This window comes from Aphelocoma coerulescens, chromosome 3 (assembly GCF_041296385.1).
Source record: "Aphelocoma coerulescens isolate FSJ_1873_10779 chromosome 3, UR_Acoe_1.0, whole genome shotgun sequence".
NCBI classification, from domain to species: Eukaryota; Metazoa; Chordata; class Aves; order Passeriformes; family Corvidae; genus Aphelocoma; species Aphelocoma coerulescens.
Genome location: NC_091016.1, coordinates 79,919,958 through 79,943,542, shown reverse-complemented (window position 1 = coordinate 79,943,542; position 23,585 = coordinate 79,919,958). Strand labels below are relative to the sequence as shown.

At 42.2% G+C, this 23,585-nt stretch overlaps 1 protein-coding gene across 1 annotated transcript in view; it reads right to left on the bottom strand.

Moving 5' to 3' along the window:
• Window positions 1–2,326: 2,326 nt before the first annotated feature.
• SCML4 (Scm polycomb group protein like 4) overlaps window positions 2,327–23,585 on the bottom strand; it is a 43,919-nt gene continuing 22,660 nt past the window's right edge. The window contains exons 5-7 of the mRNA XM_069008588.1: window positions 15,445–15,711; window positions 6,754–6,899; window positions 2,327–2,452 (exon numbers count right to left, since the gene is read on the bottom strand). Of these exons, the coding sequence (XP_068864689.1) occupies window positions 2,327–2,452; window positions 6,754–6,899; window positions 15,445–15,711 (539 nt within the window). The remainder of the gene's footprint in view (window positions 2,453–6,753; window positions 6,900–15,444; window positions 15,712–23,585) is intronic.

The following is a 23,585-nucleotide window of genomic DNA, read 5'->3' as shown; positions in this document are numbered from 1 at the left end:
GCAAAAATATTCTTGGAACAAAAATGTTCCACTTCCAAAATGTCAAAATGATGTTTTGACACTACTGAAAGCTGTAGTTTCAGTTAAATAGAATTTAATGTTAGAAAGTGACATGCTTTTATGAAGAGTTTTGATTTTGACAAAGTGGGATTTTCCAGCATTGAAGCCATCTGATAAAGTCTAACCAGCTCTGATTACTGATACATTACAGCAAGGTGGGGTTTTAAGTGAAGGAATTAAAATCCCATTTTGAAAAAGGAAGAGAGGTTAACTAAGTTTGTAATTATGAGGAGAAAAAAAGATTGTTTGAGGACTCTTTGAAGGTGATATTACTAATACAGCAAGATTTTTACATATTTTGGGAATGTAAGAGTGAAAAATGAACTGTACAAATTTGCTGTTGATGGAAAGTCACCTCTGCCTCAACCATATAGCTAACTGAAGAGATTTCCATTCTTTATACCACAGACACAAAGTGATGTGGATGGGTGTTGTGTTACAAGCATTGGCACATTTAGGGTCCCCTATATTACGTCACTCAATTACATATATGACTTTTCATTTAATACAGTTGTCCAGCTATTCCTGTTTAGGGTGTTTCAGCATGCAGACAGGATTTGCTGAAAGCTGGTCAGTCCTGTAAAGATCCAATCCTCCAACTTTATGACAAGTTTTCTAAATTAGGAGAGTAGTCCCCAGGAGTTTAGTGAAAGTCTTGTAGGATATGGTTTCTCCTATTTCTAAGGATTTCCAGGAGTAGGCCCTTGAGTGGGCATTTTTTGTAGGAGTTCTAGTCTAGCAACATGCATCAAGCTGAATTTTATTTCATGAGGTATTTTTGGTAACATTCTTTTCTACATAAACAGGGTTGAACAATCTTGCATATTATCAGGACCCTGCTTCTCAATTCAGTTGAGCTAACTAGCTCTAAAATCACCTGCATGACTTACAAACACTTGCTACCTCTCCTTCTCATGCACTAAGGGTTTGAACTATATGGATGTGTCACTTCATAGTCATCCTCTGTGGATGAAAACAAGGACATACCCATTCCACAGATTACTTCCTCAGCCTGAGACCTGTTTTCTCCCTCTCAGTTACATGAAGTGTCAATAAGCACCTTTTAGATTTGTGTAAGAGGCGGAAGAGAATTTTTAATTCCCTTGAGACAGAAAGTCCAGCACATCTGTCCGTGTAGCGAAAGCCACAGCGCAATCAGGAAGCAACCCTTACAGCATCTGTCCTGGGCCTGACCATCATTGCAAAGTGCAGAGATGTGCCCAGGTCCTTGCGAGGAATGATCCCGCCCGGCTTCCTCGTTTTTTAAAGAGGAAACAAAAACAAACCCAGAAATCCAGATTTTTCTTGGAGTGCCATAACGTGTACGCCAGACTGAGGCAGCTCATGGAGGGGAGCTGACAGCTGTGCACGCCAGACACCGTGGGAGCCATCCACCCCCTCTTTGGTGTGACGGGAAACATCCTGTCAGAAACACTCTCTGCATTTGGGCTTTTCTTGAATTAATTATCTGTAAACGGTGATGGGCGCATCCTGTGATTCCTTGGCGGCATTTATGACCGTGTTCGGTAGGAGAGTCATGACGGTCAAAGCTCATCAGGTGGAAAGCACCGCGGCATCAGAGCTCCAGCCACAAGTCTGCTAGGGCTGCTCCCTCTAGCGGGAAAAACTACTTTAGCTGGGGGAAAAACCTTCCCCTCCCTCCCTTTTCTTTTTTTTTTTTTTTTTCTTTTCTTTTCTTTTCTTTGTTCCTTTTTTGTTGGTGGTGGTGGTGGTGGTTTTTTTTTGTTTAAGTGAATAATTCAATTTTTCCGGATAGTGCAAGACACGGGGAAATTCCCATCAGACAAAAGGTGACCAAACGCTGCACTTTTCCAGCCCCTGAGCATGGAGAGTGGAACTGGTGCCCAGGCAATGCAGGTCAGCGATTACTCCTCCGAGGCGGACCCGTGGCAAGTGAGGGACTCTTGGTTTGTCTTCTAGCAGTCCTCAGCATATGCTGTAGCTGTGTTTGGTTTTGATTTCCCACTTCTGATTACAAAAATAGGACTTACTATAATAATAATAATATTAATGATACAAAATAATTATTGTAATTATATACTTTTTGGCAAATTATTAACACAAAGCAGCCCAAAAGATCCCATTGGATTAAAAAAAGGTGACAATGCACAAATGTTAAAAAAGACAAAGTCTTTGATAAAAAAGAAGGAAAAGCAATCTGCAAATGAATGCATTTCTGTAAGGCAACATGTTACCTTTAGTCTTCCATCTAGATTTAGCTCACATTCTGTTGTTCAAGAAATTGTTAGAACTTGGCTTGCTTGAGCTTATCAATGTGGTAACACAGTTTCAGTGCCGGTCCCAATTTCAGCCCCAGGTATTTCATGATCATGTCGCTTTTCAGCAGTAACAAAGCATTGCCATCAATTTCCTGGTTTCAAAGGAGAGGAAGAGAATCAAAATGTGTTAACCCCCCTTTAAGTGCTGTGTCCTGACACATTAAACAAGGTGAATTAGAAACAGCATGTCATTTAGGGTAGAGCTACCTGAAATGTCATGCATTCTGAAATTTCATTTAGAAAATTGAAATCTGAGGTGTGATAGAAGGAAGCTGCGAAGGAAGGTTTAATTAAATACTACTTTTTATTCTTCAAGGAACTATAAGATTAGTCTAGGTTTTCAATTTATTTTGCAATTAAAAGTAGAATTTTTAAAAAATCAGTGTTGCTCTAAGCACAATTCTGAGAAAAGCCAGTCAGCCTTGAGAGAAAGGTATGATGGAGACAGCGAAGGATGTATCCACATTAAACTGCTAATAGAACACCTCTGGATCTCAGTTTGAGCTTTATCCCCAGCTATCTGCCTGTTTCACATATCTCCAGTACACTTATATCCAGTGATGCAAGTATATGGTATATGGGTGTGTGCATATATATATATATGGGTTTTTTTCTCAAATTGAAGACAGTAGTAACTTGCTTATTTAATTGCATTTATTAATAAAATTTGCTCAATTTTAATTTAACCCTCATGTAAGTGGAGAAAATTGCCACCAAGCTCAGCTGTTTATCTCAGAACTGTTGGCTTGAAAACCTTTTGAAATTACGAAGTGCTACTGCGAAAGCAGCCTGAGCCCACAAAGAGACTCTACTATGGGCTGTAGAACACAGAAGCGTTCAGCTATACTGTTTTACCTTAGACCCAAAGATTATCTGGTTTTTTCCTGACTGTATTAGTGGATCTGCCAAAAAATACTACCCATCCCCACAGTTTCCAGCACATCTACACACTTGGACTGTCAGAGCTAAGATATCACAAGCAGTATGTGTATGTGGATATACATACACAGATACACACACCCCAATGCAGTCTGTATTGTGTTCTATGGTTTTGATGGTCAGATCTTTCCACTGTGATCCATTGCCTACTTATTAAGCAATGCCATGGATCCTAATTTGCCCTGATCATTATTATTCCATTCACTAGGTGATTTATCTGATGAACAGTTAAGGTCACTTTCTGATTAACTCAATCAATTAATGCTCTTCATTTTGCAACCCCCACTCTATCCATAATAGAAACTCCTTTCACCTCCTCTCCACTCTCCTTGCCATTATTTTAAGGAAGCTAAGGTAAAGTAAGAATAAGTGTTACATATAATTATTATTTGCATAAGAAATAAAATAAGAACTCCTTTAAATGTGGTGTCATAAAAAAAAAACCACAGTCAAGGGTCAGGTGTGGAGGCAGCTGTTTCTAAATGTTGAGTTCAGCATTTTATTATTTCCATTATTATTACTGTGTAGGGGTCAAAACTAAACTCCATGACAATAGTATGCCAGAGGGAGCATTCATATCCAATTAAATATCCCATATTAGCCATTTCCCTGGGCAGATTCTTGGCTTGACTTCTTTACAGTATTACTGTGTCATCCTTTTTAAAAATAATTTTTAAAAAGACTTTGATAACATAGTTCCCACATCTGCAATAGCCCCAGCAGAAGATTTTGAACCAGGTCTGGAACTGGTAACATTCAGTGCCATCAGTACCACCTTTCCTCTCCTCCATCTCTCTTCCCCCAAACTTTCTGCCAAGTCTTTCCTGCTGATAGAGTCTGCATGAGCTCTCACACAGTGCTGCTACAAGGTCCCTGGCCAGGGCAATGGCTCCTCTCCATGAGACCAAAAGCTCTATCAGCGATGGGCTCAGCTGGAATAGCTTGGCACACAGATGTGCTGAGGGAGCAGGGAACAGCCGAGGGGAGCTAGTAGGAAGTTTCTCAGTCTTTGGTGAACACTCTCAAGAGCTACATGTGACAGAGCTCCTCAGGTATCTTGGCAAGAAGCAAAGCTTCTGCTCCTGGTAGGAAGAGCAGACAGAGCCAGAGCATCCTGCATTGCCTGTTGGGGCAGTGAAGAACGTGTGCTGCACGCTGGAAGAGCTGGCTCTGAGGGCTGAGGTCAATGCCCAAATGGCCTGACAGAGCAGTAGGAAAGCACACTGCCCCATTCAGGATACATCCTCCAGCTGTTTTCTTCCTGCTGGTCCCAACAGCCTCTCTCTCCCAGCTCAGATGAGCCGATTGCCAACGCAACTATTTCGGGCGATAGCTGGGCCTTGTCAATGACAGTAAGTGCTTCTAAGTAAATTATGCACCTGCTTCACAGAAAGATTGAACACACAGGAAGATATGGCTGAGGTTAATGGACTAATCACTTGTCTCTCACCCCTGGGGTCTTTGTGCTAATCCAGATGAGGTCTGAAGGCTGAAAAATTGCAGGGACATATATAACTCAAAGGTGTAATTGAATTGAGTTGTGTGGCAATCATACCCAGGTTCTCACACCTATGGCGTATTTCACCAGGAAGCCAATGATAAGTAGAGCCCATGGGTGCTGGGTGTGCAACAAAGGATGACAGGGACAGTCTTTAGTGGCAATTTAGCTTGATCTCTTCGGTCGCAGAGCAGCTGCAGTATCGTGGCATTCTCCAGTGCAGCTGGCCCATGACTGCCTGGAGTGCTCCCCTGCCCTGCTGCTACATAAAATACTTTACTACAAATGGAAACTAGACAAAATTAGTGGTTTTGCACTCTCCATATTTACAAGACAAACTTTAAAAGTTGGGGTTTTTTCCTTTGGGATATACCTGCATGCCTCAGACCATGTCAATTCTGGCTCCCTTGCATGAAGATTTTCTCTTGATGCACAGCCCCTTCTGATATTCTCAGAAACTCATTCTATAGCAAGTTCCTTCAAATCTGAAGGTGGCTCGTTTCTCTGCCTGGTTGCCACATGACCAATATAGGCCATGCTTTCATTATCAGCTGATAAGGCAGAAGGCAGGAAAAGTAGGCCAGCACCTGACCCGTACTTGCAGATTTGGCCCTACACTGCTGTGCCTGCTGTTGTTCTCATCCCACAGACTGGTCTATAGATGGCAGATGGCCTCAATTCCGTCCTAGTGTGAGCAGACACCAAGGCCTGTGTTCATCTTCACTTTCAGCTGCTCCTCACCCACCTCCTCTCCTGCATCTGGAAACCCTGGGTGCAGAGAGTAGCTGAAAGTCCATTTACCTCCCTCAGCTCTCGTCTGCAGCCCGCCAGCCCCACTTGTCTCTGCTGGCATTGGGGCAAGGAGTGATCAAGCCCACCTGTTGTCTCTGCTGCACTGGGGGTGCTGATCAGGACTCAGGGCTGGGGAGCAATTCTCATTTAGACCTAGGTCCAGGCACTTACATGAAAAGTTATGACCTCCAGCTGAACCGAAACAAGTCACTTTCAGGCTAAAATCCATTTTTCATAGTCAGACTGAATTGATTAAGGAGAGAAGAAGAAGGCCAAAAATGCTAATAGATACATTGGTGTCAACTCCATACACACCAGCAGAACAGAAAACTCCAGATCAGACAAGTTTACTGTCTTGCCATTTACTAGTTAAGGATAATATAATTTCAATCACTGGAGGTTGCCTCACAAAGGTGACTATCATATCCTCTAGTGAGTCAGCAGGTCTGTTAAATTTGGTTATGTAGCTACATAATACTGAGGGGAAAAAGATTAAAATATTGGCTGTTTTGGATTTCTCCTGCTAAATATCTAGAGACACATAAAAAATGCTCTTCAGAGAAGAATCATGTGTATCCTGTGAAAAAAACTGACATTGAAAAGAAGCTTTTTGTGTGAATCTGACAATGAAAAAGGAGCACCAGATCCTCAGTGCTTTCTCTTAGGCTTGGCGTAGAGTAGCTGGGAACAAACAGTGAGCATTTTCTTAAAACACTGTTAGGGTTTCCCCATTGAAGTATAAATTAATAGAGTAGCATAGCATAGCACAAAATAGCATAGAATAGTATAGGACTATTTCAGTTGGAAGGGACCTCCAATGATCTAGTCCAACTGCCAGAGCAATTCAGGGCTGACCAAATTACACCATGTTATTAAGGGCACTTTCCAAAAGCCTCTTTAATGCTGACAGGCTCGGGGCATCGTCCATCTCTTCACAAAGTCCGTCCTGGTGTTCAAACCCCATCTCAAGGTAAAAGTGAAATTTCTTTAGTCCAAACCCCCCAGAGGTGCTGAACTCCTTGCCAGGCCCTGCATTCAACCTGGCTGAGCACAAACACTGCCTATGGCAGCCCAAGGCAGCTGAGGGGCTGTGTGTGTGACATGTGCTGACTATCTCTTGTGACTCAAATTACCCAGAAGTGGTAAGGGCAGCCTTCTACTTACGTGTTTTCTGAAGAGGTCCACGTGAGGGCCTAAAGCTTGAGGGTCTGCATCCTTCACAAACCAAACCACATCATCCACTGTCCAGGTCAAAGGATTCTTGCTTGATGGCCGAGCTGCATCTTGTCGTTCAGGTGAAGGACTTGAGGCTATGGGTACAAAAAAGCCCACAACAGTGCATTACAGTGGCACACAGAAGTTTCCTTGGTTTGTGATTGTGAGCATGCAGGGCTTTGGCAGCCTCACTGCAGCATTGGACATTGGATCTGTGTGTGCAAGTATCAGCCGGAGATGGTGGTGTAGGGAGAAAAAGGGACTTGCAGCAGTTTCTAATCTGACTGCTTATTGAAAGACATGATCCCAGCTGGTGAATTGTGTTAAAAAACATGAAACCCTCAAGTCCCTGCTGGGGAAGGAAAAATGTGCCAGCTGCCGGGCTCTTAAACCAAGCTGCCCCTGCTGTCTGATCTGCAGCAGCAGGGATCTTGGCTAAAGAAGACACTACCCTCACACCTGGAGAGAAAATTCTTCAGCACTAAACAAAGGACTCTGCCATTGAATGCAAAGGCTAGAGGATAAAATCAGGATGTAGCAAATAGGGTTTTTTCATTTGCATTCAGATAGTCATACTTGTTTTAGAGCTTAGCACAAGGTTTTCAGTCCATATCTTCCTAATCTTAGTCTCTCACAAAGCTGATGGTCCCCAGTGAATGCCAATTTGGAAAGTTACTAAAACATGTGAAGATGAACATTGCACATGTGACTTTTTAATGGTACAAGCCCTCGATGATTTAAGGTGACTTCAGCTTGCTGTAGCTTTAAATCAAGTGAATAAAGGCACACTGGAATGAAAGTGCATTTATGTTTTTATTCTTAGTCTCTGCAGAATTATAAATCTCAATCTCCACCTGAATATAATTTGTACCCCCACTTATGCTGCTTCTTTATGACAAGAACTATATTATGTTAGGTTACAGGAAAGCTGTTTCTGTTTGTTTATATCCTCACCAAGCAAATTTTGCATTAGCAGGCAGCAGTACACAGATGTATTAAATGTTACTTGCTCACATCTGCTCATCTCTTTCTGTCAAGGCCCAGTTTTTAATGAGAGACGTGCAAATGGCAAGCAAGTATACACCACAGAAGACCAGAAATCAAACAGAAGAGTGTGTGTAGAGGGAGACCACAGACACATAAAGTAGAGCCTGGAAATGCCCCAAGTAGCCAAGAGGCAAACAAAACTGCTGAGGAGAGAAGGGATGAGCTATCCAGAGACATACTGAGCTTATAAAGACAGATGAGATATGTGAGAATCCCCATGCATGACTTAAAACATGATCCTAATGCACATGAGTAAATGTGCTGGGTGGGTTTGGGGCTTATGTAGATTGTCATTCCATTGACTTCAATAGAGCTCTGCTGATCTATAGTGGCAGAGACTCTGCCCATATATGCCCAATAATGGTTTTATGTGCATATTGGTCCTTTCTTCCTTGCCACCGTGCTCATCTTACAGTATAATGTAGCAAGGTGTATTTGCAGTTACTCAAAATGAACTTCAGAAAGCAGCAGTACTATGAATGTGCAAATCTGGTTGATGGTTTTCATAATGAGATGAGATGTAAATATCATGATAATTGCACTCTCATTTGCTAAGTCACTGTTCTGGATACAAAGGACAAGGAAGAGCTGCAGGTCCTTTTAATTAGACAGTGAGGACCGGTGTTTGTATGGACTCAGGTGACCCTGGGCTCCGCTCACAGAATAAACACAACACACAACGGTACAGACACCATCTGGAGCCTTTGGCATGAAACAATGAAGACAGAGAGTGCAAAACAAATAGGGTAATCTTGGCCAACCCCTGGATCATCAGTAACATTAAGGAACTTTGTCAGGGACAAGTGGGAGAACTGAGACTTGTCTTGGAGACAGAGAGGTATTTCTCCCCTTTATGATCTGTCAGTGGTTTGGATGAGAGCTGATGTGTGGAGGTATTGGGAACTACACCACCTCAAATCAAAGGTCAGGAAAAAGACCAGGCTTTTGCAAACTAGTCAGAAAATGGAGGGAGAAGAGAAAGATTTGGCTGTGTCCAAAGATTGCAGAAGTTTCTATGCTACTGCCATAACATGGTCAGAGGAGATGTTGTGCCACTACTCAGAAGCACGGTTTCTCCCTTAAATTTGTATAAATGTAAGGAAAGCCCAGAGGACTTAGCTTGGGGTTTACACTGGGAACAGAAAGGGCAGTCTGCAGCCCAGTGACTCCTGCCTCAAACTGCCCATGAAAGGGCAAAGGGGAGCAGAGAGCCCTGAGTGCAGCTGGGAGCCTTCACAGGTATTGGAAGTATCTGTAATAAAAGGAAGGGGGATGAGAAGAAAAGGTTGAAATGACAGGGGGAATCTATTCACTCCTTTTCAATCTAGCAATCAATAGCATAAATGTGATTTCTGAAAGACAAATATATAAATGACCTTTCTAAAGAGACTGCATGGCTAGAACTATTCCAGACCCCAGCAGGTGAATATAACCCTTTCAAATCCATGCCTGAGGTATAGTATAATATCATAATATAAAAACAAGAATTATGTGTTGATACTAATTCTTCAATACCCCCAGTTTGCAGCAAAATATCAGGTTTTGGCTGGTGACTCTGAAAACAATCTGGTTTTCCATATATTTTACAATTTATTTTGTTGATTAATCTCATTGGCTTTTTAACATTATAATTTACACATGTGAGTGTAATTTCTCTATTTACAAAAGAAAATAGATCATTTCATGTCTACACAAAGGCATGGGGTTTCTTTCAATAGCATCACTTTGGTGAAAGATTACATTAAGCACGAAAGTGTTTGATGGCAGCAGGGCAAGTACTATACATTTTTTTCATATCTGAAGGTATTCACACTTAACCTAAGAATTAGATAAATGAGGAAGTCTCATGTCTCCTGGGTATCCTATGCCATCCTGTCATCAGAATTAATCAAGATGATAATGAATACTCAGATTACAAAGAGATGGGAGTGCTTGCGACCAATAATTATTTTTAGAGATCATAATCTAGGTCAAATCCAATTTCCTGTTTTTGACAGGTGGCAAAAATTTGTCAAATTAATGGAATAGGATATGGAAATTTAGGTAATCAGAGGGAAGCACTTTCCCCTCCTGCCTCAAATGATATTGGGGAAGGACAGTGAAGAGGTTCCTCTGCAGGGGAATGTCTCCAGGCATCCTAGTCAAGACCATTGCCCACACAGAAACAGCTGGAATTACCAGGTCAGTGGCAAAAGCTGAGTAAAGCTGAGGGAAAGAGGTAGCCTGGCTCAGTCTGAGTTTTCACCCCACACAGGCTTTTCTCTGCCACTCATCGCTAACCTCTGGACCTTCCTGAGAAGGAGAACAGAGTCAGAGCCAACAGCCAAATGACTGCAGAGGCATGACAAGGAAATAAAATGCTAAAATGGAGTTAAACCTGCAAAAGAAGGAAAGACAAATAACAGACTCCCTAAATATGTTCTTGGCAAACAAACAGAGCCCAGAGGGAGCACAGTCATTGATAGATAAGAGTGGAAAGGGAGTGACAGATGAACTTTAATATTGCTGCAGGCCTAAATGATTTCTTTGCCTCAGGGGAAGGGGGTGGGAATGAAATTTTAAAAGGTTCTCTCTGATTGCACTGGAGCAGATAATAAGGAGCAGCAGATCTACTGAAACTAAGCAGAAGTAGCAGACCCTCAAAGGTGCAGAGAAATGGGAATTATTTAAAAAACAAACCACCCCCCACAATAAGCAAGGAAAGGAGGAAGGCTTTAAGATACTTTTCTAAAAATCTAGGGCACACCAAGCAGGAGAAGAAGAGATGCATCAGAAAAGCAGGCATCTGGGAGAACACAATTACAGGATATTTGGGGTGGGGCAGGGTATTGACAGGCCATGATCAGCAGAGAGCTCTGCAGAAAAGATCAGGCTCAGCACATCTGCACTGGCCGGCGCTGGCAGGACATGTCTGGCACCACCTGGCTGGTGTCCTTCACCTTGCAGCACCTCACAGAAGAGTGCCTGTCCCACCAGCGTGGCAGCTGCTCCCGCTGACAGCGCGGCACGCACTGTGCAGGGATGCAACAGCGCAGGTGCTCCTCTGCCCGCTGCAAGAGCAGCCCAGCATCCAGCTGCATGAGACGTGGCCACGGACATTAAATATTTATCTGGGCTTTCCTTCCTTTGCCTCTCTTTTGTAGGGGAAACAAAAAGGCAGCTCACTGAAAGCACTGACATTTTCGGACTGAAATGTCCTCAAAAATTAGCAGGCAGGCTGTATTTGCTGAATATGGTGCTGAGGCTCACAATGCCAGCAGCAGCTCCTTTCCCTTGGGGAAGTGCTGGATGTCTCCCATGAGCCGCTTGCAGCATTATTCTGGAAAAAGAGAAATTTCAACCCCCATGCCCCCAGATGTTTTCAGGAAATATATGTACTAATAAGCAGGACTGCCTCTTTAACAAAGACCCTGAGGTGATAATAATTAACTGCTAATACTGGATAATAAAATCTCCATAAAAATAACAAGCTACAGGGCAAGGTTAAGGTTATTATATTGTGGTTGAACACACAATTCTTCATACTTGGAATAAAGGCTTTGTCTGTTATGTAAGCAGGCTTGGAAAGGTTTATGGTGTCCTTGACTATTCCTTCCCTAATTTAAAAGCTTCAATTTGGCAAATGATGACAGGAAAGTGCATGTTTATCTGTTTGCAGCTCCAACTGGCTTTCTGAAATGAGATTTTTTTTTTCTTTTTTTTTTCAGAATTTTTTAGCATAATCAAGGAGAATTAGGCATCAAGCTTCCGATCGCATTAATGAGAGCTTTGAGGTTTAATCTCATCCATTCCGCTTGAAAGACATGTTCTGCTATGCACTGAGATATGTTTTATGATTATGGCTTTTTCCATGATATTTGCCCACCATGATAAATAAGGCAAGCTATTTTTCAAAACTACCTATAAATAAACAGGATTGGTTTGAGGTTTCAGAGATAAATTCTTCCTCTTTTTAATAAGCCCATCTCTGCCTCATAAGTATACAAACTGAAGAGGATAAGAACAGAGACTGACATGCACCACTTACTCATCTTTGCTTACTTGTGATTCAGCAACATATAAATTATGCCTAGAAAGAAGAAAAACACATGCACAGATTCAAAAGGCCTTTGCAAGAGAGACTTTGTGAAGAAAGTAATCAAACTCCAGTGTGGCTACACTAAGACAATTGCAGAAAGGTGCATTTTAAAAGTCTGGGATTGCCAGTAGAAGTGGAAGCAACATAGTGGGTGAAAACATGATTTCTTTCTGTGAAGTAATACAGTCTCTAATTTTGAGGAGTGAGTAATGCTTTGTAGGACTCTGGTGAGAATTCCAGTGTTACAGAGCTGACACTATGGCAAATAGTGAAAGAGATGAAACCAGGCTGTGACTGGAAACACCACAGTCTTAATGCTTGAAGTGATATCATAATGAATGTGTGGGCACCTTGACTTCATGGATGTCACTGTGCTGCCCATCACAGCCACAGAAAACTGCCTGGCCATGTCTGAGAGCAAATGCCTCTCCTCTGCCTCAAAGGACCAAGCTTCTGCTATGGACTGCAGAAGAGTGCTGGAGTCTCCAGAGAGCATCTGAGAGGATTAGAGGAAGTGTGATGGATGGTGGTGGCATAAACATTTGTTGTCTGTGCTGCCATACCCTGGTGGAGCACAGGGGATTGCTAGAGGGGATTGTTAGGGACCTTGGTAGCAAACCCTGCATGGGTTTGTGTGTGCCTCTGTGGTAGACCCTAATCTACAGTGAGTGATACCAGGACTAATAAATGCCTAAAAACTAGGAAAACCCCAAGAATATCAATGAATCTGTAGCCATTTTAATGATGTTCACTGCATACCTTTCCATTTTAGGAAGCCTTTACTGTTGAGCTGGCCAAATGACCCAGAGATCCCAGAGGAGCTAGGTTATGCAAGTGTCAAATGATTGTCACATAAAATTACTAAGCTGTTTTGGGATGAGTCCTGTTAACCCCAGGTATTATATGTAACACTTTCAAGTCATTTATGACTGCTGATGTCATGGATGCCTGGTTCAAAAGCAATCTCTTCCTCTTTGCCCCTCAAAATGCTTTAATAAGTTTTAAGCTAGAGAAATGCAGGAACCTGTAAAGCCTATTGCATGACCACTTGATGACTTTTTTTAAATTCAGTTCTGGAAAAAAACATGCACCATATTTCAGCCTTTCATTTTGTAAAGACTGCGAATTTTGTGGGAAGTCATGGAAAGAGACATGGAAGTGTTTCCTGAAGCTTAGCTTCCTGCTCAGGACTACATGGAGGTTTCACAAGACATTGGCTGAGACTGGGAAAGAGTGACATTCAAAGTCAAAAAAGAAGGGAAAATAATGCAGGTGAACAAGCTTAAGAAGCTCTGATTTTAAGCTTCGGTCCCTTGAACATAGTTTCCATCCCGTCATACCAAGGTTTTTCTCCACACAACACATTCTTATGTACAGAAGTTTTATGTATTCTGAAAATGCACTAAGTATTCAGTAATACACCAAGTGATTCTGAGAAGAAAAATCTGTGAGGGCTTACTAAGTGTGAATCTGCCACCTCTGGTTGAGGAAGTCTGTGAGCCACACATTTCTGAAGGCAGAGAGGGTAGTAGGGATGCACCACCAGCTCTGCATTTATCCCTTTCCTTGGGGTATGCTGCTGTTTCATGCTGGAGACAAGATGTGTGGCTAGACAGACCTTTGCTCTGAACTGTCCTGGCTCTTCATACATTCTACAAAGAGATAATGACTGAAGCCAAGCAGAATGATAAAGATTTTTAAGGGAAGTAAGTAACAACATTGTTACATCTTGGCTCCTCACAGCTGCCAACCATACAGCTTAACAAAAGGGTCCCAGTTCTGCTAGGAGGCTCTAAGGAAGTGGTGGGAGAGGGGTAAATGAATCCTCTGCACAGTGAGCCTCTTGTCCTCCCAGCACCTGATTATGCCAGCCTGAGAGGCACTGAATAAGATCTGAAAGGAAATGGCTTTTCATTTCCTTTTCTTTGGCACTGAGGCCACCAGTTCCTTGTGGCAGCCTTTTACAAGTTGTTTGCAGTGTATTCCTCTACTATCCACTTTGCTTTGAGTAAAGCTAACTCTGTAAGTAAAGAATGAGATAATTATGAGAACTGAACACTTATCAGTGGTCTCTATAATAGAGTAACACAGGGCTAAACCAGGGAAGCAAGTGTGTAAAAAAAATAGCAAAGTCAGTGATGGTTTTGGGTGGGTATCGAATATTAAAGAAGGCAAACTTAGATCAACAAATAAATACATGGATAAATACTTGTAATACATATTTTGGAAGAATAATGTTCTAAAATATTAAATAGTGAAAGTTCAGGAGCAGGAAATAATACAGGTGTTGGGGAGGTGAGGGATGTGGAGGAATTAAGCAAAGATTAAGCAAAGGATATTGGAAAGAGCCTCTGGAATGCCTTCCAAGCAAGAATATGCAGAATCACTTGATGTTTCCAAGGGAAATGCAAGGGCAAAAAGACAGTATAATGAGCTAATGGTAGACAAAGGGGCTAGGGGAACCAGTAATCTTCTGCAAAGATATCAAGATTTGAAAAAAACCCCACTGTTGTGGCAGTAGATTCCATTAATAAATGAGGAAGGGAAAAAATTAATGACTTTAAAATGGCTGAGACATTCAACTCCTTTGTTAGATCTATCATCAGAACGAAAAATGCATACATGAAGTGTGAATAATTAGTAAGGGGTGAAGACACTGTTGGCATCACTACTGATAAAGATCTACTGACTGAGAATTTGGAAAATGCAAACAAAGTTAACTGAAGTTCAGTGAAGTAGCTAACCCATCTGATAAACTTGGGTAATTTCTAGAGGAAAATAAATCGTGGCCAATAGGAACTGTAGCTGACGGGTAGAGCAACTGCCTCAGCAAATGTAAATTCTAGCATGGCAACTGGACAAAAATACAAAGAGAGGGAAGAAGAATCAATGAATACAGTGGTTCCCATGGCATTTCTTGAATTTGCAGATAAACTTCTTGTGGCTTTGCTTCCTGAAGAATAAAAGTGCCTGGGGCAGTGAGCTGAATGATTTCAAAAAACACATGTTTTGTTGGGGAGTCTTTTTCAAGCAAAATCTGGCTTAGTTTGTGATTAAAGGGGCAGGATGGGTCACACAGCTAGGAAGGAAAACCTTTTGCTAAAATGCTTTGAGGGAGGCACTAATATTTGGGTTTGCTCTGCATCATGTCTTGTGCACAGCTGGTGTCACATAAATAACAGGTAGTAGCAGTAGTACTGTAGGCAGTATCAATCTTTGGGAGGAATGCCTTTTATATTAATATCTACATGTCTAAGCTGATCATAACAGTCGTGATTGCCACACAATTACACCTAATACGTATGTTTACATAACAACAGCATTAGAAAACCTTCACCTTTTTACTTAACAGTGAACAGATTGATTTTGTGTTTACAATGGAAGCATGAGTGGTCTGGATGGATTCCATCACAGAACCACCTTACTAATTTTCTTGGGAATTTGAGAAGGAGTTAAGACTCCAGCACAGCACCAGCATCGCAGCACACATTGCTAAATGGAAGATGTTGCATTACCACTTCTGTTTCCTTCAAGATAGGCCCCATTCCTCGTTGGGCTGGAGGTCTGATGCCGCAGGCCAGTAGATGAGGACGCCCCTGAAGACATCTGGGCAGGACGACGGCTACAGGAGGAAGAGGAGCCTCCAGCAGGGTGTCCATCTGCAGGACTCTGACGCACGGTGTACACGGAGCCCACGGAACCCAAGGCAGCGTCGGCAGGATCCACACTGTACTGCTTCCTGTTTGGAGGATCAGCCAGGTAGTCCTCAGGTATAACCGTCTCTGCTCAGGAAGCCCAGACACAAAATAAACATCAGTAAAATAAAAACTATTTTAATCAACCCTTGATTTTTTTTTTTTTTTTTGCCAAAATTCCCATTTCTTTGGTCAGAAAGTGTAACTCCATTTTCAACGTCCTGTACAGACAGCTGACCCCAGCCAGGAGAGATCCTTGCTGAGAATTAATAAACAATGAAGGGAAATACAACCATTCAAAGTCAGTAGAGTCACAAGAGGGAAATCGTGGCTTGATATGTGTCATCTGTGTCAGCTTACAACATTATTCTCCGTAAAGTCCTGGGCCAGTGGCTGGCAGGTCCAATTTCCCTCATGGTGCTCCTCAAATACACTGAGAATAAAGGACTGAAAGGAAGGAGGCAGAGGAGGACAACGGAACAGGTAGTTTGTTGTGTTCATAATGCCTGGCAGCCAGTAGGAAGGAGTGAAGGTAATAAACCAAAGCATTCTGGCTGCAATTACCAAAATTAATCAGAAGCATCCTCAGCTGCAGACATCCATCCAGGCCCGGTATCCCGCAAGGCTATAGGCTTGATGACTGATGAGCACACCCAAGGTTTATCATGGACAGTCATGTGTTATGTGTGAGTCACTTGGACCTGACTCAGGTTCAGGCAAATGTGCCAACATCACAGACAACTGCAAACCATTGCTATGGTTCCTCTCCTCTGTACTGCACTTTTCACGCTATGTAGGAGCTAAATACCTTGCTTTTCAGATTCCTCACAACAAACCAAATTTTTCATTTTAAGACCTATTTAGAGACTTAAACTTGTCTTTACTTGGGAGCCTAACACAGGCATGAGGTTTGCAGTATGCAGATTTTTTTCTGCCATTTCCCCTCGGATTTAGGCTCAGATCTGTCACTGTTTGGGCTGACACTTCTATGCCTGTATCACTGCCTCCAGTCTCCTCACATCCAAGTTTTTCCTATTTGCCTTTTTTTTTGTCTTCACAAAAGATGGCCACAGGTCTTCCTCCTCCTCTTTCCCATTTCCATTCTCCCTGCAAAACCAGCTGTCCTGTCACCCAGCCCCAGTATCACTACTGGGATACAAGCAGAGCCCTTGGAAACCTCCATGAGATCCCAATCTTCACAGATCCCTGCTGGCAATGTGCACTTTAGTGATTCCCACTCCCACTGGGTGTTAACACCTGGCAGGCAGGGAGCCCCTAGTTTAGGGAAGTGCCTTCCATTGCCCCATGACATTTCTCTGAGCTGTTGAAAAGGCCACTTTCCTCATCATGTGTACTGTCCCTCCAGAGGCATCTGAGCAGGGTGAAATTTCCCCCATGGTGCCGCACATCAACTTCCCGGCTTGGGCAATGCTCTCCTCCTGATGTATTATGCAGCCTTATTGAGTAACAAGAAGAATTAATTCTGTAATTTATGCCATAAGGCACAAACTCCATTGCTAATAGATGTTGAGGCTATATATTACAGAGTTTTCCTTTTAATTTACATTTTCAATCTTTTCCTTAAAAAAAAACAAACAAACCATGACTTGGCAGCTGTGTACAGTAGTTGATGTTAAATGAACATGATTTAGTTCAACAACTCAAATACTCAAGAGTTGTGCCATGCCAGCATCTTGGCTTGTGTGTCAGGCCACACCACAGATTTTTGTTACATTGTTTTATTTTATTGCTTCTGTCTTTTAAAATTTTGTTCCATTCTGGGCCAAGGCTGGACTCACCATAAGGCAAACATCAGATTTGAAGGAAAGCTGCAAACGTGAAGTTTCCTCGCTTTTGGGCACTTGCCTTTGCAACTGTAAGGAACTTTCCTTTAGCAAGGTTTTTTTCCCCTTAGATGATTTGGATTCTTACAGCATGCATTCAGGTCTCCTGCTGCTTTCTGCCAGGGATTTCTGAGCTTGATTCTCATACAAATACAGATAGGGTGTAATTCAATTGAATTCAAGGGAGTTCAGATAACGTAACACATCAGAGAAATGGGAATCAGACACTCTGAACCTTTCTCCCTAACCTCCGACAGATGCCAAAATTATATAGCGATTGAGCTAAATACCTTGCTTTTCAAACTCCTCCCAATAAACCAAAGAAAATCCAATCAAGCCTCCTCATTCAAAGGAATTTAATTACTGTGTAGAACACTTGCAATAAAAGCCTCTTATGCATAAAGAAGATGGCTCTTTCTGCAGCATCCTGCCTGCACTGCATGGAATAATTATGCCTCTTGTGAATCATTACCTCTTTATTCCAGGAAAAGAATGCTCTTTTAATATGATTACAATATGAAGAAGACATAGACTATCAAAACAACAAACAGCACATTAAAAGAGCCCTGCTAAATAAACAGCATACAGCTTTTATTGCTATGGATGTAAATTACTCCAAAATTTTTGCGCAGACACCAGGGATTTTTTGATGGATGTCAGACTGTCTCAACAGTCTGTGTGAAATAAGACATGTGCAGATATAATCTCCCTGTGGAAGGACACCCATGAATTGTGTACAAGACTATAACAAGGAGCCAATCTCCGTCACTTCTGTTCCTAACCTTGCCTAAGACTCTTTTCTTGACCTAGATCAATTTATTCCACATCTCTGCTTTGGGCTCCAAAATGGGAGTAATGATGCCTATTGCCATGGAGCAAGCCGGAGCCTCTGCTCATTACTGTATGAAACATTCCCCAGTGGAAGGTGCTCTGGGAATTTGAAAAGTCATATTAATATCTTCATTGGACTGGGGGGGAGCAGGGATAGTCTCAAGTGGCCCACTGCCCAGAAACTAAAAAACCCTGTGGAAGCTCTCTGTGTTCCTATTTTTCCAGCTCTTTCTTTGTACCACAGAGAAGGTGCACGAGTTGAGGTTCCACTGATGATGTGCATGAAAATATCTGCATTTTGTAAGCTCCCAGAAGGCTTTGTAGAGTATATGGCCATCACAGCTTCTAATCCCACTTTGGCCAATTAGGAAAAAACCATCTTTTCTAAGACAATAGAAGAAAATATAAGCCTCTATTGGGGTTGAAAATGCAACAGTTCATAAATCTGTAGCTTAGCCCTTCTGTATTCTGTCGCAGTTTCATATTTTATTTTGTAGGTAGTCAGTTCCACATATTAGTGAGAAACTAGTACAAAATGCTTTAAAACAGGATTTATGAGAAAGCTGCTTCAAGCTTTTGCTCCGAGCACAGTAATCTCTGTTACAACTGCTCACCACCCTGAGATGCTTGAGCCATTTTGGCATACTTTTCCTTTCCACGAATGGTCCACAGGCAGCTGGATTGAAAAGCCCAAGGCTGTTACATCCTGCACACCTTAAAATGCAACGAAGAAGGAGAGAAAAAAACCACAATTGCCCTCCCAATTTAAAAATGCGTATTTCTTTAGCTGAGCTTCTTAAAAGTAGCAGTCTGTAAGATTCCTAGCCAAATTCCTGAAGATGGGTCAGCTGAGAGTTAAAAGAGCCTGAGAATCTGCAGCTAACATCCCAGCTCTGCTGCAAACCTCTGGAGTGACCTTGGTCAGGTTATCTGTCATCTGTGGACCTCAGCTCTCCATTAGGATGAAGGAAAATACTTGTTTTGTCTCTCACTTCTGTAACACATTGAGTTCTTTGCCCCAGCAGTATCCATTTACCACTGCAGAGTGCCACATGGATGCATAGTGCCCATGTGAAAGCAGAACACAAACACCAGGCCTTTGGTAGCATCTGGGAATAGAGACACTCCAGAAAGACAGAAGAATTGACCCTCATTGTACATCAGGGAAGCAAATGAAAATCAATTTCAAGTCAAGCAGGAAATGAAGAAGAGTATATACACAGGAAAGATGATCCCTAGCTGACCTTCTCCTCAGCAGATCTAATCTCTTACTTTTTTGTCTATGCCTTAAAAAAAGCCCAAACTTAGTTTGTTAGAATCTCTCCTATAAGCAAAAGCTCCTTCTACACTGCAGAGACACTCTATTCTACTTTCTCTCTTCCTAGGCCAAACATGTCTTGTGCCACTGTCCTCACCTGCTGCTGCTCCCACATCACTGCTCACATTATATCCTTCTCTCCCTTTGCCTCTCTCAGGCTCCATTCCCTTATACCTCCCACCTGCTCCCCCCTCTATTCTTCCCCATCACCTCTTCCTACTTCTGCCATCTTAGCACTATCTCGACTTTGTTCTAACACTGCTTTCCTGCACCTACAACATCACCTTTTTCCCATTTTGCCAGGTATTTCCCCATCTCTCTTTTCTATTTTTCCTCCTTTCACACATATGATTTTCATAGCCATTTTCTCCCCACGCTGTTCCCCTTGCGCCCGTCTCACACTTCCATTGATCCAGCTTTCCCTTTCCTAATTATAGGAACCCAGAGTGCAGAGAATATTTCTCTGCCTGTTTTGAAGGGTTTTACCCCCCTGAACAACACTGTTTTTGACCTCTGTCCTTGGAAAAAACTGCCTATTCTTAGAAAAGAATTAGAAACTACACCGGTATAAATTAGGTGATAGACTACTATGTAAGATTGTCACAGGGCGAAAAACTTAGAGGTTTTGGGTTTGTTAATGTAGTAAATAGATAAAAGCAAAAACCATCAAAATGGAGGATTGTTGTTGTTCTCCAAACCTTCTTCTTCTACTACTCCATATTCTGCAGTAAAAGTAGTTTGGGATGATTGGACAAAGAATTCCACAGTTTCTGTTTGCATTACTAAATAATTGGTAGAAAAGTAAAAATAATATACTATTTTAGTAACCATTGGTTGATTTACCTTTAAAAAGGCCATTTAATCTCGATAATTTGGCTTTCTCCTGAATTCTCTGCTTTGTGCTATGTCTGGGTCACACTAGTGACTCTGTTTCTCTGGTAAGACTTAATAAACAACTATCTAGAAGCAGTGAAGGCTGAGAGTCCCGTTTGTCTCTCGAACTCCTGGCAAGGACTTTAAAAACTCTCTCCCATCAGGAGAGGCATAATTACGGCACAGTCAGTGTCACTAATATTCCCATGCCTTTTCCTGGGTTCATCCCCGGATTGCTGCTTGGACAGCAGAGCCCAAGGTCAGAGCAGTGAACTGGGAGCAGAGTCCTTTTTCCCAGTTAGCAGGCCATATCCTGCATGGCCATTAAGTGGCTGCTTCTGGGTGAAGGCTGCACAGGGCACTGCTGGAAACCCACACCCCCTGCTCTGAGCATGCTGGACACTGATCCCCAAGCCAGGGAGGTCTTCTTTTACACACCAGTAGCTTTTCAGGACAACTGCCCTTCCTTCTAGGACAATACTTTAATGTCATTTTATAACCTTTTACTTTACCACCTGCAATGCTCAATCATTTGTATTTGCTTTAATTAAATTCCCCATTAACTTATTTTCCTCACAGTCAATACAGATTTATTTCTGTCTTTCTTTTCTCTGCCCCCACTATTCCTTTTTTGTGTCGTCTCCTATTCCTCATATCATTTAGTGATGGGCTTTGCCCTCTGACCCTTCCCTGTACCTTTTAAAGTGCTACCATATATTGTCTATAATGGGTTGACCAGATGTGAACTCCATATTTTAAGCAGCATGATATCATAGCTTCCTCAGACCTCTCCTTTCTCCCAGCCAGGGACGGCCTTTTTTCATCTCCCAGTCATTTTGAGATGAGCCAGTCACAGTGTCAAAATCCTGTCGAGAGACTCCGTCTTTGTATGGTTTTATCTTTGCCTGTATTTTACAGTTCCTGAGCCTGGCTCCAGCTCCCTGCACAAGGATGGCATTTGCCCTATCTGGGAGGTGGGAGGGGAGGGGACAGTTTTAAGCAGCAGCTTAGAAACCCTGCATCTCAGCCTTGATGAAAGGAAAAACAGAAGTGGGGAAACACAAAAAGCAAATGCTGAAATGCAGAAGGAAATCCTTCAGATGAGTTTAACCAGCAGTTCAATCTTAGTGTAAGCCAGAGAGGGAGAGAGCAGAAAGATATAAACAGTGCTTAAAATTGGGAAAGATATGCTTTGGCTCTAAATGGCTATCTTCTGTTTTAAACATAACTCTTAAAAGATTTTAGAAGACATTTTTCTGTGCCTTCCAAACAGCCTCACACATTTCTGTCCAGTCAGGAATGTACCACGGCCCTTATCTTCCCTGTAGTTTGAGCCTGCATGCATCTATCTAAAGATAAGAACCTCCTGTGATAGATTAAGACTTTCCAGTTCTGCCTGCTGTGATTTACTCTTGGATTACAGCACCAGCCCATTCCTTTTAGCTCCATTGCCCATCCAGACATGCAGCACAATGAAAATATGATGTCACCCCTTAGCAGATGTTTCTGTACCGTGTCAACACCACTCTCTGGTGCATGCATCTGCACCCTACACAGCTGGCCAAGGACCAGACCTTTTCCACACCAACCCGTGGCTGCCACAGTTTGCCTGGACAACGAAAACATTACAGGGAGTGACATCTGGTTTGTGGCAGCAGAGCCAAGCTGCTTGCTGCTTGCCAAGGCGAGTGGCATGGCGACACCTCCCCAAGGAGTCACAGCATCCCTGAGGCTGCTGCAGAGAGGCAGCAAGTGAGCAGGCAGCCCAGGGCATCCGCCAACAGCGGGTCAGGGCTGTCACGCCTGTCGTTTTCAGTTTACAGGGGAACTTTTGCATGGGTTATAGGAACACACAGTGGCATCCACAGGGAAAAAAAATGGGGGCTTAGTAGTCAGCCAGAACAGGAAAATGTAAATATGCCTCATTCACTTGCGAATGCAGATATTATGAACACTGAAACTATGGTCACACTGTGGAGATAAAACCTGCAATGAATTCTCCAGGGTTTATTCTGAGGCTTTACTGCACCGTGTATCATCTAGCTGTGTCCTAGCCGCTAAAAAATATTTTGCAGTAACTGAAATGCTGAGTCCCCAAGGAGAAGCTGCCAGTCAGTTAACATCAAGAATCTAAATTTTTTAGAGAATTTTCCAAAATCCAATGTTGTCCTGATTAGGTCCTCAGCACAAGCAATTTTTTTTTCATTATTTAAACAATTTCCCTTGAGTGTCTGCAGCCCAGACAACAGCCACATTGTGTTTAATGCAGTAGAACCAGGGAATGAAACCAGCTGGGAACAGATCAACATGGTTTTATTGTCCAAACTGAATAAAAAAGTAGAGTAAATTCAAAAGCTAGCTGCTGACAAATACATTAGATTTAATAATAAAAGGTGCTCGTGTGAATAAATAACCCATTGAGGAATTTTTTCCATTTTTAAAGTGCTTGGGGAGGTTTGAGCAAATGTATTTTGTTACAATGGAGAGGTTTTAGTCCTACGTTACAGCACATGCAAATTGTTTAGGCACACCCATGAGTGAAGGCAAAGGGATTTCAATGACACAGAGATCTAGGCTGTAGAAAAAGTCTTCCTTTGGTCTCTTCCACCTGATTTCAGACCTGCTCCTTCTTTCTCTTCCCTTCTCCCTTGCCTTTATGTTATACCAAAGTGTACATCATGAAAAGAAGATTTATCAGGGTTGTATAGTTTTGCGTCTTAGCACAGCAATGGATCTGCAATGGCAGAGGGAGATGGGAGAGGCTGCGATCGATCTTTCCAGTTTCCAGCTTCTAGCAGTAGCTAGAGGGGTTTTTTATCAAGGTAGTTTATAATGCACTCTGTATCCCTATAAATCAGCATTGATAGAAGTCACAAAAAACTGTATATAGAATAGACTAGATGAAAATGACTGTGTTATTTGAAAATTTCAAGGCATAATATACTGGGATTCTCTGCAGATGAAGTACTTAGTGCATTTCTGTTTTGCTACCACCATGATGAATATCCCTGAATCACATTGCTTAGCACTGGCTTAAAATATTTAACAGTAATTTTTTTATTGTTTGAAAAACAAATCATTTGAGATACAAGAAG